This window comes from Rhinatrema bivittatum, chromosome 7, assembly GCF_901001135.1.
Source record: "Rhinatrema bivittatum chromosome 7, aRhiBiv1.1, whole genome shotgun sequence".
Taxonomy (NCBI): domain Eukaryota; kingdom Metazoa; phylum Chordata; class Amphibia; order Gymnophiona; family Rhinatrematidae; genus Rhinatrema; species Rhinatrema bivittatum.
The window spans coordinates 65,877,686-65,895,512 of NC_042621.1; the positions used below are offsets into that span (position 1 = coordinate 65,877,686).

General features: G+C 42.8%; 1 protein-coding gene across 2 annotated transcripts in view; it reads left to right on the plus strand.

Annotated features, from left to right (window-relative positions):
• The window catches only part of LOC115096098 (borealin-2-like), a 45,392-nt gene extending 44,510 nt beyond the window's left edge, over positions 1-882 (plus strand). For both annotated transcript variants that reach the window (XM_029610631.1, XM_029610630.1), the window contains exon 10: positions 713-882. In XM_029610631.1, coding sequence (XP_029466491.1) covers positions 713-775 — 63 coding nt within the window. In that variant the 3' untranslated portion in view covers positions 776-882. The remainder of the gene's footprint in view (positions 1-712) is intronic.
• Positions 883-17,827: the final 16,945 nt, after the last annotated feature.

The following is a 17,827-nucleotide window of genomic DNA, read 5'->3' on the forward strand; positions in this document are numbered from 1 at the left end:
TCCAGCTACCATGGATTATTCTGTCCATGTGCTGTTCTTTCTTTGACATGGACTCCTTCCCCCCAGTGTGAAGGTGGTTCAGTACATTTATTTCTAAAAAATAGACCGACCACCCACAACAAATGAATAGTTTTGTGCCTACTTTTTAACTTTAAAAAAAAAAAAAATTGAAAAAAAAGTCAAGCCTGACACATTACATTCTTGAAGGCCAGACATTGATCCTGCAGGCGCGGTGAATTTAAGATCCATGTCTTGGGGGTTTGAAAATATTTTCAATTTTCCTTTTTTTTTTTTTTTTTCTTTTTAAGGACAACCAAATGTAAACCCCTTACCCAGGTATAATAAAGCTAGTTCAGTGCAAAAGACTGTAAATGTAAGGGGGAGGAGAGAGCATTTTTCAGCCCTGTTGGGCTGGATGGAAGATCTGGTTCTCTCCACATTCAAGCCACTTTGGACATGTCAGAACATCTGCAAGCTCTGTAACAGCTGCAAACTTTCAATTTGGGTGACGGGGAGGACCCGCGTTCCCTATCTAGGAACAGGATTTGGGCCCAGCCTAACATGCACAGGCATATTTTCCAGACAAGTGGGGGTATTTGGAGGCTCGGGTGAATAGTGGCTTGCTGGATTGTTGCTTTTTATCCGCAGGAGATCAGAAAACACTTCTTAAATGTATCTTTTTTTTTTTTTTCTGCCCCCGTTCCCTGACCAGAGTCAGTTGAGAGCTTTATGTGGCAAGATGGCAGCTAACCAGCTTCATGGAAACACCCTGTGAAATACGTAGTCCAAACTTTTCATGTTTTTAATCCTTCAGAATCTCAAGTTTCACATGTCTGTCACTCTACTTGTACTATTTATAAATAAAAATTTATTACTATTCCATACCAGACTAAAGAATTCATTTGTCCTAGTGTTTACTTTTTGTTCATATTACCAAAAAAAAAAAAAAGTTTACTTCCCTATAATAGGAACTTGAGAAGAGTGGAAAGTATCAGGAGTGGCACACAGCATATCCTTATTAAAATCCCACAACAATCCAATTTTACAGCTGCATGTACTTTAATTGCCTCTCACTTGGTGCACTCATGATCAGAGTTGCTGTGGGAGCACGGCCTAGGCCAATAATAGTGCAAATGCTAGATTTCTCCGATTAAAATCATGAGGCCATACTGGCAACTTGGGGGGGGGGAGTTGAAATATGACCTGAAAAAGTCCTGATTTGCGAAGTTTGTGGCTAAATGAAGGGAGATGGCACCAGCATGCTCTCTTGTGCAAAAAATAAAAAAGATGAGGTCTGCAGTGCTGTAAATTACGATAAGTGATCCCCGTCTCGCCATGGAGGATCAGGAGAAAGCAGCACGACGGGAACTGAGACTGCTGGTGATAGGAGTGCTGGAAAATTTAACAGAGTTCAGTTGTGCAGTTTAATGATTAAAGTTCGGGGTTATGAGTGCTAGAGAAAAGAACATTAGCATAGGACAGAATAGAAAAGTACAGTAAAAAAGTCAATCCACATCTTGAGATGCTGGAGACCCAGGATGTGGGAGATGCCTGGAAGAGCTCTGTTCGTCTTAGGAGCTGCAGAGTGAGTTTGAAATGCTCCCTGGCAGCATGAAGGATGGCTGGGGCCTGATGGCATGAGTATATACTGCCCCCACCTCGCAAAAGTGACGTTTTTCACAAGGAAGCGTGTTTTTCTCATTTAAGATTTTGAACTAGTTCTTCCTCTTTATAGGTGTCAACAGGGCAGGTAATTTTTTTTTTTTTTTTTTTATGAATGAGAATTTGATGCGGGGGAGAAGGAAACAAGTTGTTTGAGAGGGGCTATTAAACAATGGGGGGGAGGGGGGGTTTGAGGTAGCAAGTGGGGTATAACAGGTAGAGAGAATGAAGGGGGGGGGGGGGGGGGCTATGTCTGCTATCGATGGGCCACAGGGAGAAGGGAATGTTTTAAGCTTGTAATAGCTTTTGGTGGATGAGTAATGCAAGTGCGTGGAGCATTGAGTGTGTTTTATTTTAATAGTGATTAGAAGTGGGTTTAGTGAAGTATAGGGGTGGTACCCAAATGCATATAAGAGAGGGTATTGAGTGTAAGATGGGATATAGACATGGGTCTGACTCCTGAATGAGGGAGATCGAGTTGGGGGGGTTGATATTGGAGGACGGGTGTTAGGCTGCGCTCTCTCCCCTCCTCCCCATTATTTCAGCAGGAGAGGGGAGATGTAAGTTGTAGATGGCAATAGTTTAGCAAGGGTTGGTGCTTAGGCTGGGGGATTGGAAATATTGTAAGTAAAAATATGGACAATGTTTGATACCTACCCATCAAATTGAGGATCTCTTTAAAAGTCCTTATGATGATCCACAAGGATTTACACAACATCGCCCCACTTAAACTTAGCTCTCAATTACGTCCACATTTTTCAGACAGACTAGTTAGAAGAGCGTACAAAGGCTCCCTATATGCCCCTCCTGCCAAATCCACTCTAAGAAAGCGAGCATTAGCGACTGCAGGGCCTACTCTTTGGAACACTCTGCCTCCGGATCTACGCCAAGAACGTTGCCATCAAACATTTAAGAAACACCTAAAAACGGAGCTTTTCAGATGAGCTTTTCCTGAAACATAAGATCTCTCTGACACCGATCAAGACATAACCAGGGCTCAAGGAGGTCCCCTAATTGTTTACTTCCATCCGTTCTTCTCACCCATTATCTCATGACCACCTACCCATGCCTACCTCTCTTATCAATTACATTTTTTTCGCCCCGGCCCCCTGTTTTTACCCCATGTTTTTCACATATAATTTCTTCATTGTTTTCATTCCTTTTAACCCGACTCTGAAGTCAGCGATGGTCTCTAAAGTTTAATGATTAATGCTTTAAAGTTTTATCGTTCCAATGTTTAATACCCCAGTGTTTTAATGCTAGTATGTTTAATGGCTCTCCCAATTGTTTCTATTGAATGAACTCATGTTTAGTTAATGTAACTTATCCTAACTTAATGTTTAATGTATTCGCCTACCCGCGACTGTGCTGTTGTACTGTAAACCGGTGTGATCTGTATTTCATACAGGAATGTTGGTATATAAGAATTCAAAATAAATACATATAGTATCATGGAGTGGGAATTGGGTCTCCTAAAAGGGAAAAGGATTTTGAATGCATTAAAGGAATGGGATTAGAAATGGTACAAGAAATTCATTTGAATGAACAGGAGCACAGTAAATTGAGATGAGTGGGTTGGAAAATGCTATTCAGCCTCTTCTCCAAAGCCCAGAACTGATGTGCCTATTTATACATAAGTTAATAACTATTGCTGAGGAACGGGCTTTTAGGGATGAGGATGGATGGGGGAAGATTGTGATCTGTTCACAATATACTCTTAATTCCAGTTTATCAAAACTGGTAAGTACTCTTATTGATTGGGGAGATGTTTAGAGAATCCATAGGAGGGGATTTGAATTGGGTAGCAGATCCCAGTAAAGATAAATGCAGTAGGTGTCTGGGACTTCAAAAGGGCATTCAAGGGCACATTTGACTCAAGGTATATATAATATGTATTAATTCTGTAAAGGTTATGATCTAAAATAGGGTTTCCTATGGTTTTTATCTAATTTGACCCCATTTTAGCACTTAAAAATTCATGCAACCCCTCCAAAAATCCCTGCATTCCAGTTGATTCTCTCTCAACCTCCATCCCCACTTTCACCCTCTCCAGCCCTTTTTACATCCCCACAGCTAATCATCTCACCCATTCATTTTTAAAGAACCTGCCTATTCTTAAAATGGGGTCAAATTAGATAAAAACCATAGGAAACCCTATTTTAGACAATAACCTTTACAGAATTAATACATATTATATATACCTTGAGTCAAATGTGCCCTTGAATGCCCTTTTGAAGTCCCAGACACCTACTGCATTTATCTTTACTGGGATCTGATACCCAACCGCTTCCATTTCATTACGATTTCAGATCGGTCCTTCAAGCCATTCTTTTCTCCAAAATAGACTACTGCAACTCCATCTTGCAAGGTCTACAGACTTCTACTATAAAATCTCTCCGGTTGCTCCAAAATGCAGCGGCGAGAATTCTAACAAATACTAATCGCCGAGCACATATCTCCCCCATCCTAAAAGATCTTCACTGGCTCCCAGTAAACTTCAGGATCCTTCATAAATCACTGACAATTATCCATAAAATATTCACCATCAAACTCCATTAGATCTTTCACACCCTCTCAAATTGCATTCGACGACCAGACCCTTAAGAGATGCCTACAAGGGATCCTTACATGTTCCCCCAATAAAAACAGTTCACCACTCAAACATCAGAGACAGGACATTCTCTATCTCAGGACCTTCCATCTGGAATGCCATGCCTCCGGACCTCAGGCAGGAAACCTGTCTACTAACTTTCAAAAAGAAACTAAAGACATGGCTATTCTGCCGAGCCTTCCCAGATACCAGCTCTACAGTCTGACTTAGAATCCTCATATCACTTATGTAAATAATCAAACGCTATTCTTGCTCACATCTTATCATGAGGTTTGGACTCTACCTCCATCCCATACTCCATTGTATATAGTAATTTATTGTATTTAATAATTTATCTTTCATTCTCCCCCTCTTTTTTTTTTTTTTCCTTCTCCCAGTTAAGGCAACCTTGTTATAATGTAACTTTTATGCTCCTTCTAAATGTCTCTTGTTGAATTGTTGGTTATAGTTCTGCTTAGTTCGATGTAAACCGAGTTGATTTGATCTGTATCAAGAAAGTCGGTATATAAAAGCCTTAAATAAATAATATTTATTTACTGTTGCTTTAACTATTGTGTGTATTTGTGTAAGCTGCTGTGAATGTCCAATGGAACATGTGGCCTATAAGAATTTAAGGATTTTTTTTTTTTTTTTTTAACACCAACTGCTCATGTCAGCTCTTCCCTCTCATCCCATCCCCCTTTCCCTTCTTTCATGTCACCCGGTCTGTCATTCTTCCTATCCCACCATCCACCGCTGATCCAACTCTCAAACATCTCCTGTATTTGACCCTGCCCTTCCAGCAGCTCCTGCTCCAAAAATTCCCCAGGCCAGGGTCTATAGCAACACTTTCCTTTTTAGGCCTGGGTCAAAAGTGGATGGCTGATGAGAAGGGCAACGTTTTTCTCTTGGGTAGGTTTAGTAGTGGTTGAGGAGAGAGATGCAAACCCCCTCCCCTCCCCTCATGGAGTAATCAACAAATGGCAGCAGCTGCATTGGTAATGACAGGCAGCAGTGAGCCAGTGCAAGCTCCCAGGCCTTGCATTGACCCCCGCTCCCTCCTGGTGCAGGGCTTCCTGTTACTGCAGAAAAATGCACAGGAGGGCAGGACCCTAGCAGTGCTTATGAGCATATGCTGGCTTGCAGATCCCTCCCATACTCACTCCCACACTAATGCTGGTCCCTGAAGAGTGATGCTGTCTGAGGTGACTGTGATTCTCCCACCCCCCCGGGAGTCCTGATCCACAATTTGGGGAAGCTCTAACTTAGTCTACGGTGATTTGGGACATTGGTTCTCTTGGACCATGACATTTTGAATGTCATGTTTGGTAGGTTGGATAGAACAAACTGTTGGCATATGCTGGCAGACCTAGCAGAAGATCCAGAAGTTAGGTTTTTACATTAGAGAGAGGAGATTTTGGGTACATAATGGAGAACAGGTAGTGGAAAAACAGCACAAGCTGTCATGAGGCGAGATAATTTCTTATACAGTTAGAAGGAAATGCATGAACAGAAAGCCTTGCCAAGAAATGGCCATGGAAAATGGAAGAACTTTTAGAAATACAGAATAGCTTAAATGCCCTCTTGGACTAGTGAAATTCTAATACTCTCTTGTAGCAACTGCAGACTATTCAAATTTACAAATAAGAAGCCTGTTGAAATAGCACTTATTCAGCGGCACTGCTCAGATGGCTATCTGACTACAGTCATTGGCTGCCACTTGTCTGGCTAAGTCAGGGGTGGGAAAGGGTGGATTGACAAGGAGTCACGTTGGCTGTATAAATTAACAAGCTAACTTGATCTTCACTTAAGCCAGCTGCCTTACCCGGCCGACTCTGGTCAGGCCAAAGGACTGTCCTAAAGTTAGCTGGTTATACATACAGCTGGATATATTCAGCAGCGCGCCTGTGCCACTGAATAAAGAGTAGCGCCACACCGCGCCCAAGTTTGGACTCCCCCCATGTGCAAATGTCTAGCAAGACTTGTAAGAACAGTGGCCAGACCACAATGTATCCTGTGATAAGATATAAAAATGGGGTTAAACACCATTCCACTAAGAATGGTGGTGTTTAGTCAGTTCTATGCTGACTTCTAGCAGATTAGAGGAAGGGAACATTTTAATAAACTGGAATTGCCTAAGGTTAATTGGGAACAACTTAAAATTCCAGTATTATACATTCCCTAAAAACTCACAAAGCCCCTGTGTAGGATGTCTTGAAGAAGCAGTTTTGGCAGTGTTCAAAGAATGCATTTATAATCTTTCTTCAAAAGAGGAACTGACTTAGAACAACTATTTTATTTAAACTGCTTGTATTCCATGAATTCATATTTTAGTGCTAATTGGATCATCTACTAAAAATACATAAAATAAAAAATGTCTAAAACAGTTACATACATATATAAAAAATAAAACATGACTAAATCCTAACACCTATCCCCAGGAATATACTATCCTCTGCCATTATGCTCCATAGCTACCCACCTATCTACACTTGTCAGAGCAACGTAGCTGTAATCTATGAAAAACTCATATATTCCTGCACTTAACACAAATCCAATGGTAATATATTCCACAGCCTTGTATAGACCAGTATCCTCACTGAATGTTAAGGTCTGTACACAATGCTTAGCCACTAGATTGGCATATATAGTGCTAGACCTACTATCGACGTTGGGTGTGGGCAAGGAGTAGGTGGTGGATCCCCTACAGTTTTGGTTCTGGGGTTACATTTCTTAGAGGATGAATTTAAGGGTAACCTTGAATAAGGGTACAAATTGCTGAAAAGTGCTATCTTGAGGCAACTTCAGTTTTTAGTTTCTGCATAATTGCTTAGATTTAGCTCACACATTAATGGCATCCCAAGGTGCGTTACATTCAGGTCCTATAGGTGTTTCCTGTCTGAGAGCTTACAATCTGTTGTACCTGAAGCAATGGAGGGTGAAGGGACTTAAGGTTTATTATTGCTTATATACCGTTGTCTCAGCATAGCCTTCACAGCGGTTAACATAACATTAACATATAATAAAAGAAATTACAAACAGTTATAATAGAAGAGAGAAAGTTTTATAAAAGATATAAAAATATGTTAATAAAGAGTAATATCTGAAGCCATAAATATTAAACCAGGAAAATAGTAAAAGCATAAAATATACTTCCAGTATTTTAAGGTTAAAAAGGTAAAGTCACCTGTGATTGTACAGTTACATGCTTATCTATTTCTCATCTTCATTATAAGCCATATGGAATAACCAAGTTTTAAGTTCTGCTTTAAATTTATTTTTTTCCTGCTGCATCCTTAGTTGAACTGGTAATGTGTTCCACAACTTTGATCCCGCGATGGACCGTGCCCTTTCTCGTATTTGACTAAGATGTGCCGATTTAATGGTGGGGACTGATAAAAGCCCTTTATTAGCGGATCTAAGGCTTCTCTTTGGGACATGTAATCGCAAAGTGGCATTAAGCCATTCTGTTCTTTCACCATAAATTATAGTATATATTATGCATGCCGCCTTATAGTGTATTCTAAAATGTACAGGCAACCAGTGTAATGCTATCAAAGTTGGCGTAATGTGCTCAAACTTCTTTTTTTTTTTTTTTTCCTGTGAGGATCCGAGCTGCGGCATTCTGGAAAACTTGCAAAGGCCTAATCATGGACTAGAGTAGACCAAGCATCAAAGCATTACAATAGTCGAGATTAGCAAACAGAGCTTGAAGCACTGATCTAAAATCAGGGGGTTCCAACAGTGGTTTCAATCTTCTTAAAGTTAAGTTTGAAATAACCGTCTCAACTTCATCGTAATATGTTTTTTCATATTTAACTCAGTATCAGTTGTCACTGCAAGATCTCTTGCAAAAGATGCAGGAGTCAGATTGGTATTCTCAAATTTAAATGGTGGAATAATAGCATGGGAGTGTTTTCTCTCTAATACAATTTTGGTTTTTTCTGTATTAAGGATTAATTTCATTTGTGATAACCAGTTTTTTTTTTTATGGCATCTAAATAAAGTTATTAATTTATAAGTAAAATCAAAATAATGTTCAATAGGTACTAAAAACTGAATATCATCTGCATACACACAAAATTTCAATCCTAATCCTGAAAGAAAATGACATTGGCAGGAGATAAACATTAAAAAGGGTTGCTGACAACGTTGATCCCTGCGGAACACCGGTTTAAAGTGGAATTTTATCAGATAGAGAATTCTTTATATTCACTTGAAATGATCGGTCATTGAGAAATGATTTAAGCCAATTTAAAACATTATTTGAGATTCCTATTTCATGTAAACGAGTAATTAAAATATCATGCTGGACAGTATCAAAAGCTGCTGATTAGATCTAAAAGAATTAAAAAAAATTTTGCCAGTATCAAATCCTCTTAAAACCGTGTCGGTCAATGATAAGTGTTTCTGTATTAAAATGCTTCCTAAAACCAAATTGACTTGGAAATAAAATAGCATTTGATTCTAAAAAGTAGTCGTTTTTGTACTACTTTATCTAAAACTTTTGGGATAAAAGATAAGTTGGAAATAGGTCTAAAATTATTCAATTGGGCATTATCAAGGTTGGGCTTTTTAAGAATCTGTTTCACAATGGCATTTTTCAAAGTTTTGGGAACATAGCCCTCTGACAATGATAGATTGACTATATTAACAATAGGAGAGAGTGTCTCGCTAATACGTTTGTGTTTTTACTGAAATAGCATCCATAGGGTGTCTAGCAGGATTCCTCCTTTTTATGAGTGATTCTATTTCAAGTAAAGTAGTGGGTTCAAATTCATGCCAATTTATATTGCTTTTTGAAGTTATCTTAATTTTTGATTTTAATTTTGTGATCTTAGCATTTAGCATGTCAATTTTTATTTTTAAAGGAAAAAAGCTATTTTATTAGTTCTATTCTCTAGCAGCCCTATATGGATTTTTTTGTTTTTTTTACGATAGAAAACAGTATTCTGGGGTTATGTAAACATTTTTCCATTTTTGTTTTAAAAAATTCTTTTTTTGCTTTTTCTATAGCTTTCTTATATTGGTTTTGTGCCACAAGATATCTACCTAAAGAATTTAGGATTTTTGTTTTTTCTCCATATGATTTCCAATCTTCTTAATTGTGTGTTTTTCTTTTTTACCTCGCTGTTGTATCAAGGGTTTTGTGTGCTTTTGGCGTTTAATATATTTAGATTTAGTGGGACATTTTCATGCTATAGCCTGGGTTTCTGTTTCCCATGAAAATATGGCTTCATTAATATTATGTGTCAATCTGTTTGCTAGGATTTGAAATTCTTCCTGCAGTTCTTCAATTTTTGGTTGAATCTGGAAAGTAATTGGCTTAGAGTCTTTTTAGTATGGGCTTTTTTGTAGCGTTAAATTCTGCTTGAGCTGAAACTAGATAATGGTCAGACCATGGTACTTGAGTAGCAGTAATATTTGTCATTTTACAAATTTTAGAATTAGTAAATACTAAATCTAACGAATGACCGGCTCTATGGGTGGTGATATCAGAGGCAAGTTCATATCCTAAGGCTGCAAGTGATTTTAAGACTTGCCCAGGATTGCTAGGAGCAGCAACAGGCTTTGACCTTTGGCTTCTCTGGTTGTTACAACAGCAGGCTAAGTCCTAAGTGCTTCCTCCACTCCATATAGTCTTGTGGTTAGAGCAGCAGGGAAGCAAAGGTTCAAATCCCACTGCTGCTTCTTGTGACCTTGGCCAAGTCACTTTACCTTCCATTGGCTCAGGTACAAACTTAAGCCTGGATTTATCAAAATGCACTAACTATTGCATGCGATAGGAAAAGGGGTGTGTTTTATGGTAATAGTGCATATTGCGATAGGCTGTTTCTTAGCGCTTCGCATAGGTATTACCGCAAAGTGCAAATATCGCAGTTTGCAGTAAGTACCACAATTGTTGCAATTTGAGAGGGAGGGAGCAAGAGACTGATTTCTGAAGATTTGATGACCTTTGGAGTGAGGAAACTCACCCACAGATGAGTAGCTAGGTGGGCCTCCTATAGAGGTATAAATACCTACCTAGTCTTTCTCTCTTGCTTAAAATAGTGAAAACTATATTTGCGAAAACATCGCAAAGTGCAATAAAGCCATATCACATGGCTTAACGGAAATGACAAAAGTGTAGTTAAAATCCATGTTTAAAACTGTGATTATGGCTTTGCAAATTGTGAAGCCAGCCCACTTGGCCAGAAATCCTCCCCTTTTCCTAATTTGCATCACACCATGCGTTATGGTGTTTTCACGTGTGAAAATGCCATATAGCACTCTGCTAAAGGAGGCGCTTAGATTGTAAGATGGCTGGTGATAGGGAAATAACTATAGTACCTCAATGTAATCTGTGTTGGAAGTGCTGAAAAGAGGAATATAATATATTTGATTTAGCAGTGAGCTATGAAGGCTAAAACTTAATGCAGTGCATAACTGTCATTAGTGAAAAAGTGGAAAGTTAATGTTTACATTGCTTTATAGGAGTAGCTACAGATTTGAAATCGTGGGAGGATAGATTTTGGCATAGCTCTAGGCTGCCATAGCAAGAGATTGATGATGGAAGCTGTACATAGCTGATAAAATGCCATTTTTAGTCACTGTAATTGTTTATAAAAAAAAAAAAAAGTTGAACTCAATGATCTAGTGAATAGAGAAGTACCCACCGCTGACACGAGGGAGAGTACAAAGGCGTGCTTTAATGGTCATGCAAAAATCATGGTGAGAAAAACTGTCGGGCAAAAAAATGTCTAAGTACAGGGGCTCCTTTTCTTATGTCTCTTAAATCAAGATGCATAGTATGCTAGTTAATGTTTGGAAGGTTGAAAATGCTAAAATAAAATAAAAAAAAAAGTGATGGGTAGTTCAGGGAGGAAGCTGGGATGGGAAGGAAGAGTAGATACAGGAGAAGGGAACAAGGGAAGAGTTCTAGTTAATAAAGTAATACAATACCTATGCCAAAATGGTAGGTGGAGGAAACAACTATGCATTGTCTTGCTTATTGGATCTTTAACTTTTCAAGGAAATGAAAAGCACACGCACACAAATGCTTCAAAATGTTCCTGAATTAACTACGCCCAAGGCTCAAAGTATTATGAGAGAATAATGTATGGTGCTAAATCGACTGTAGACATAATGGACAATGCTGATGTCTGGTGAAAAGAATAACCAATGGAACTCTACTACAGTTACAAAATATTTCAATATGAGAGGCCTGATCAAATTGTGTGGGGGAGGGAGGGATGGTGCTACATCTATGGTAAGGATGAAAGTCAGGTAGGACAAATATTTAACATAAAACACAGTTGTACTCTGGAATTTTATGAAGGTGCTGGAGCGACTTCAGCAGATGAGTGAGGTCCTTGCCAAACAGCAGTTTCCCCTGAAAGGGCAGATTACAGAGCTGTGATTTTGATGAAAGAGCTGCTGACCAGTTGTGTAGCCACAAGTGTCTCCTGGACGCCACCACAGCATGGGCCGTGGTTCTCACCAGGTCATACAAGGCATCGGCACCATAGGCAACCCCTGCCTCCAGGCGGGGCGGCCTGGACAAGGGAAAGAGTCCCAGAGACAGACTGTTCCTGCGGCTTCTGGATCCAACATAAATAGGCCTGCATCAGACTTACACATGCTGCTGCCCTCAGGCCGAGCCCCAGGACCTCAAAAGCTCGCTTGACATGCACTTCTGATCCTGAACATCCTTCAGAGCGGAAGCTCCAGCCACCGGAATAGTGGTCTTCTTAGTGAAACGGCTGCATCCACCTGCGGGACCTTGAAAACTTCCAGATAGTCCTGCAGACGTGGCTAAAGCTTGACCATCGCTCTGCCAGCTCTCAGATCCGAGTCAGGGGAATCCCAACTCGCGGTTGATCAATTTCTGGATTTTCTTTGGAATTGGGAAAGTACTGGGTGGGGGGGGTCACCGTAGGCCATCCAGAACCGGATTAACCCCTTCAGCATGAGCTTAATTCCCCGCTCCGCCAACACCTGAGGTATAAGCAGGCCAATCTCCTCTCTTGAAAAGCCAGATCACCCACAGATCATTGCCTTCAGCCTCTGGACCCTCCAAGGTCCCCTGTTCAATTTTAGAGTCCCCTGGGTCCAGAGGGGGAACCGCAATCGGGTCCCCATCCTGACCAGCCTCTGAGACCACCTCATCCTCCTGCTTAGACTTGTCCGAATCTTCCAAGGCTGATTCCAATCGCACTAGCCGTCCCTCGGGAGGCAGAGTTCGCGGGGGGGGGGACCTTCTCCCACTTTGCCGAACCCATCAGGCCTTCTGTGACACCACACTTACCTGCTTGCCTAGCCAGGAAGGACTCGTGCAGTAAACGTACGAATTTAGGCGAAAGACACCCCCCCCACCCCCCAGGGCCCGCGAAGGGTGCTTGGGGCTGCTAGGGCCTGAGACATCCGGACCTTTTCCCCAGGTCGAACCATGGGAGACAGGAGCAGCAGGGACCCCCAGGGAGAAGCCCCCCTATCCAGCTCCACTTCTGTGGTCATAGCCACTCCCTCCTGTGATCCCAGCACCACCGACGCAGTCTGCGAATGCCTCCGCAGCTTTGCTTGCCCCCCCCCCAGCACACTCCATGCAGAGGAGGTCATTCAGGCCGTCAGACGGGCTACCACAGGCCCTGCAGGTCTCTCCGAGCTGCTTAGCTGTCATAACAAGCACCAAGAAATAAAGCAAGGCAAAATAAAAATCCAAACAGGCAATCCTATGCTTGCCGTGCTTTCCCACAGCCTGGATCAAGAGGGAGAGGGGTGCACCACACGGCAGTTGTCAAACCCTGAAGAGGGCACACTGACCCAAGAATTTCCCGCCGGCACAGTGAACAGGCCACTGCCGAGACTGAAAACTGTGTGGCTTGTTCAGGAGTACAGCCAGCCCCCCCACTAGAGTGAATCTGCTCCGACCGGGACCACCTTCCTCTGAATGATCCCCCAATCTGCCCACTTACTGCCCAGCCTGCACCCGATGATCTCGCTGAGGATTTCAGCCTGCTAGGCCGCACAGCCTGCCACCAGGGGCGGATTGATCTATCGGGGGATCGGGCATCCCCCGGTGGGCCGGTCTACGTGGTCTCGACCGCGTGGCTCTTCTTCAGCCCAGCCTCAGCGCCTTTCAGCCAGCCCTTGCCGGAGGCCAAGCCGGCAGGGGCCGAAGAAATACAAATCGAGGCCGGCGAGGGCCGAAGAAAAGATGATCAGCCAGCATGGCCCGAAGAAATGAAGATGGGCACCTCCCAGCCAGGCCCCCGCATCGAGGGCGGCGGAGGCCGAAGCAAAGAAGATGGGCGCCTCCCAGCCAGCCTCAAGCGGGGGCTGGCTGGGCGGCTTTTTAAGTTCATTTTTCTTGATTACCATTTTAATTATTGGGTAGTATGTGATGTGTCTGCTGTTTGAAATATTTTATTGGTGTTTGGTAACGGTTTCAAAATTTCCTTGAGTCTTTAATTATTGGATATTCTATTCATCAGCGGTTCTGAAATTATTTTATTAGTATGATTTTATAATTATGATTCATGATTTATATATCTTGATTTTATTGATTGTTTCATGAGGAATGGTGACATTTTTGTTTTTCATTGTTGCACTGTATAGAGTCTGGCATGATATGTTTTACAGTTTAGTTTTTGTCTGCACATTTCTATATATATTTTATGTGGCTTTATTCTGTATTTGGTGAGAGTTTGTGTTCTGCATGCAAAGACTGAGAGGAAGCATTCTTTTAGTATGGGGTTTCTCTGTAGGGATCTGTAGTAGCTTGGCCTGTTCTGTTTTCCTGATAGGAGGTGTATTGATATTTTATAGTATTCTTTTTCATAGGTGGGGTTGTTAGTACTATTTGCCAAAACTCAAAGAATATGTTGATACGGGAGGACCATGCTGAAATATAGGGGTGTGTACATATATATGTAAATTAAATATGTAAATTATTTTGTATATGTAATTGGGTACCCATGGGCCAGTATGGAGAAAAATCCCCCAGGCCACTGTTTTCCCTCAATCTGCCCATACCTGCCACATGCTTCTGCTATTGCAAAAGCAGACAGCTGCCAGTGCCTTTTTTTTTTTTTTTTTTTTTTACAACAAAGATTTAAAGTCCCAGACACATAGGAAAGCACAAAAATAAAAGTAAGGGTACATCCCTGTCCGGGGCAGGCGGAGGGGCTTCAGGCCCACCGATGGAACCAGACCACTGGCTGTCAGGGGTCCCAGAGTTGCGGGCTGAAGCTGGCCAGGGGCATCCCACGCCCCATTTGCCCGGCTCAACCCGAGGGATGACCCTTCTGCAGGAGCCTGTCACCGCAGGGAGCAATTTTCCTTAAAATATCCAGTCAGTCAGTACTGCAGGGTTAGCACCTCTACCATCTGCTGGAGGTAGAGAAATACTGAGGGACTGCAGGTGGCATTCTTGTATATATATATATGTGGCAGTGCCCAAAGTTTTGTTCTCTACCTCCATCTGCTGGTGGGGATGAATAAAACCCACTTGTCTATACTGATCTGGGTATGCTCAGGAATTACCATACAGCCCAATTGTTTAACAGCATGCCAATCATAGAAATTGACAATTATGTAACCTGAGTTGGAAATATACAACTATAAACTCTAATGTAAAATCAGTTGAGAGGGAGTTCATAGTGGGGTCTTACATAGGACTCTGCCTCACAATAAGGTACCTTGTTTGTCTAGGATTTAGCAAAATGTTGCTTACCTGTAACAGGTGTTCTCACAGGTCAGCAGGATGTTAGTCCTCACATATGGGTGACATCACAGAACACTTTTGTCAAAGTTTCTAGAACTTTGACTGGCATCTACTGGGCATGCCCAGGATGGCACTAACCCTGCAACCCACAGGGGTCCCCCTTCAGTCTTGTTTGAAAAGTAAAGGAAGTGCCAAAAATAAAAATAAGAAAATGTAACGAACCCAACACCACCGGGTGGCGGGTGGGTTTCGTGAGGACTAACATCCTGCTGACCTGTGAGAACACCTGTTACAGGTAAGCAACATTTTGCTTTCTCACAGGTCAAGCAGGATGGTAGTCCTCACACATGGGTGAGTACCGAGCTGAGGATGTCGAAATATGCACCAAATGTACCTAAAGACTGCAACAGGCACAACAACTGGGGTGGAATTTGGTAGAGGGCATCCTGAACCCCAATGGGCAGGCGGAAGGGTATTGGAACATCAAGTTGCAAAAATGTTGCACAAGACAGATTGGCCAAAGATGGAATCTTGTCTTCCAGCCTTGTCTAGACAATAATGGGCTGTAAAGGTATGGCGAGAACTCCAGGTAGCAGCCCTAGAAATATCAAGAAGCGGCACCAAGCAGAGGTGTGCTACAGAAGTTGCCATGGCCCCTGACCGAGTGTGCTTTAACATGGTCCTGAAGTGGAATGCCTGCTTGTTGATAGCAAAAAGAAATGCAGTCCACTAGCCAGGAAGAGAGAGTCTGCTTACCCACAGGTTGACCCAATCTGATGGAAGCAAAGGAAACAAATAATTGAGTACTTTGCCTGTGGGCAGCTGTACGGTCTAGGTAGAATGCTAGAGCCTGTTTTGCAGTCGAGGGTACGCAGAGCCTGCTCTCCTGGATTGGAATGGGGCCTGGGAAAGAAGGTGGGTAGTATGATAGTATCGGGAGTTTCACATTAATCAATCTATCTTAGGCAAGAACTTAGGGTGAGTACGGAGTACCGCCCAGTCCTGCAGAAGCATATGTAAGGCAGATAGGTAACTAGGGCCTGTAACTCTAATTCTGCGAGCAGATGTTATCGCCAAAAGGAATAACATTTTCCATGTGAAAAACCGAAGATGACAGGATTGGAGAGGCTCGAAAGGTGGTTTCACGAGTCAACCCAAAACCAGATTGAGGTCCCAAGAAGGGGCCGGAGGACGCAGTGGAGGCTTGAGGTGAAGCAAGCCTTTCAGAAAACATGTTACGATGGGTTGTACCGAAATAGGAATGTCCCTGACACCTTTAGGGAAGGCAGCCACCGCACTGACATGCATTCTGATGGAGGAAGTTTTTAGACCTGATTCTGACAAGTGCCAGAGATAGTCTAGAAACTTCATGGTGGTAAAGGGATCAAGGGACTGAGAAGAACACCATGACTTAAACCTGTTCCATTTGTAAAGATAAGATTTTCTCATGGAAGACTTCTGTGACACAATCAGGACACGGGAAACTGGCTCCGAAAGGTTGAGAGGCTGCAGGATTAACCTTTCAACATCCAGGTGGTCAGGGATAAGGCCTGAAGATTGGGGTGGTGTAGGCACCCCAATCTGGTGATCAGAAGCGGGTCCTTCCCCAGGGGAATGAGCCTGTGAATGGAGAGATCCTGAAGAATCGGAAACCACACTTGACGTGGCCAGTGAGGTGCGATCAAGATCATGCTTCCCCTGTCCTGACGTAGCTTCACGAGAGTCTTCGAGAAAAGTGGAAGTGGAGGGAATACATAGAGGAGACCGGCAGAGGGAGAACGCATCTCTTGGCTGTGAGTGTTGGCTGCGAGGGAGAGAGCAAAAGTTCTCTACTTTGCGGTTTTGAGGTGACGCAAAGAGGTCTATGTGAGGGTAATCACAATGTTGGAATATCGAGTCCTCTATTGTGGGGTTGAGAGACCACTTGTGTGGTCGAAAAGTGCGACTCAGCTTGTCCACTCCCAGCAAGTAGGTGGCCCTGAGGTACATCGAGTGAGAGAGGGCCTCCGCCCATATCTGCACAGCCTCCTGACACAGGAGGCAGGAGCCTGTTCCTCCTTGTTTGTTAATGTAACACATGGCTACCACGTTGTCCCTTTGAATCAGGATGACCTGGTTAGAGAGGCAATCCTGAAATACTCAGAGCATGATTGCTCGTAGCTCCAGGAAATTGATCCGATGTTTGGCTTCCTGTGGAGACCCAAGACCCTTGAGTTTGTAAATTGGCAACGTGTGCTCCCCAACCGATGTTGGAGGCATCTGTTGTAAGGGTTATTTGAGGGGCTGCAGCTTGAAAAGGCAGGCCTTGAAGGAGACTGGCCTGATTCCTCCACCAAGCTAGAGACTGACAAAGTGGGTTGGCTATGTGGACAACAGCTGATAGTGGTTGAGATGACTGAATCCACTGTGACCTTAGAGTCCACTGTAGGATCCTCATGGCGAGACGAGCCATGGGAGTGACATGTACTGAGGACGCCATGTGTCCTAGCAAGACCAGAACATCATGTGCGGTGGAGTGCTGTCAAGACTGCAGCTGATGGGCAAGAGAGGAGATGATGAGAGCTCGTTCTCGAGGAAGAAATGCCTTTGCCTTGAGGGTGTCCAAGTCTGCTCCTATAAACAACAGGGTTTGCGATGGGACCAAGTTGGACTTTAGATAATTGATAAGAAACCCCAGAGAGATCAGGGTGTACAAGGTGAGATGTAGGGACGTCAAAACAGCTTGCTGTGTGGGAGCCCTTATCAACCAATCGTCAAGATAGGGGTAGACGTGGACACCTTGAGTTCTGAGGAATGCTGCTACTACAATGAGGCATTTGGTGAAGACTTGTGGAGCAGAGCCTAGGCTGAATGGTAGTACTCTATATTGG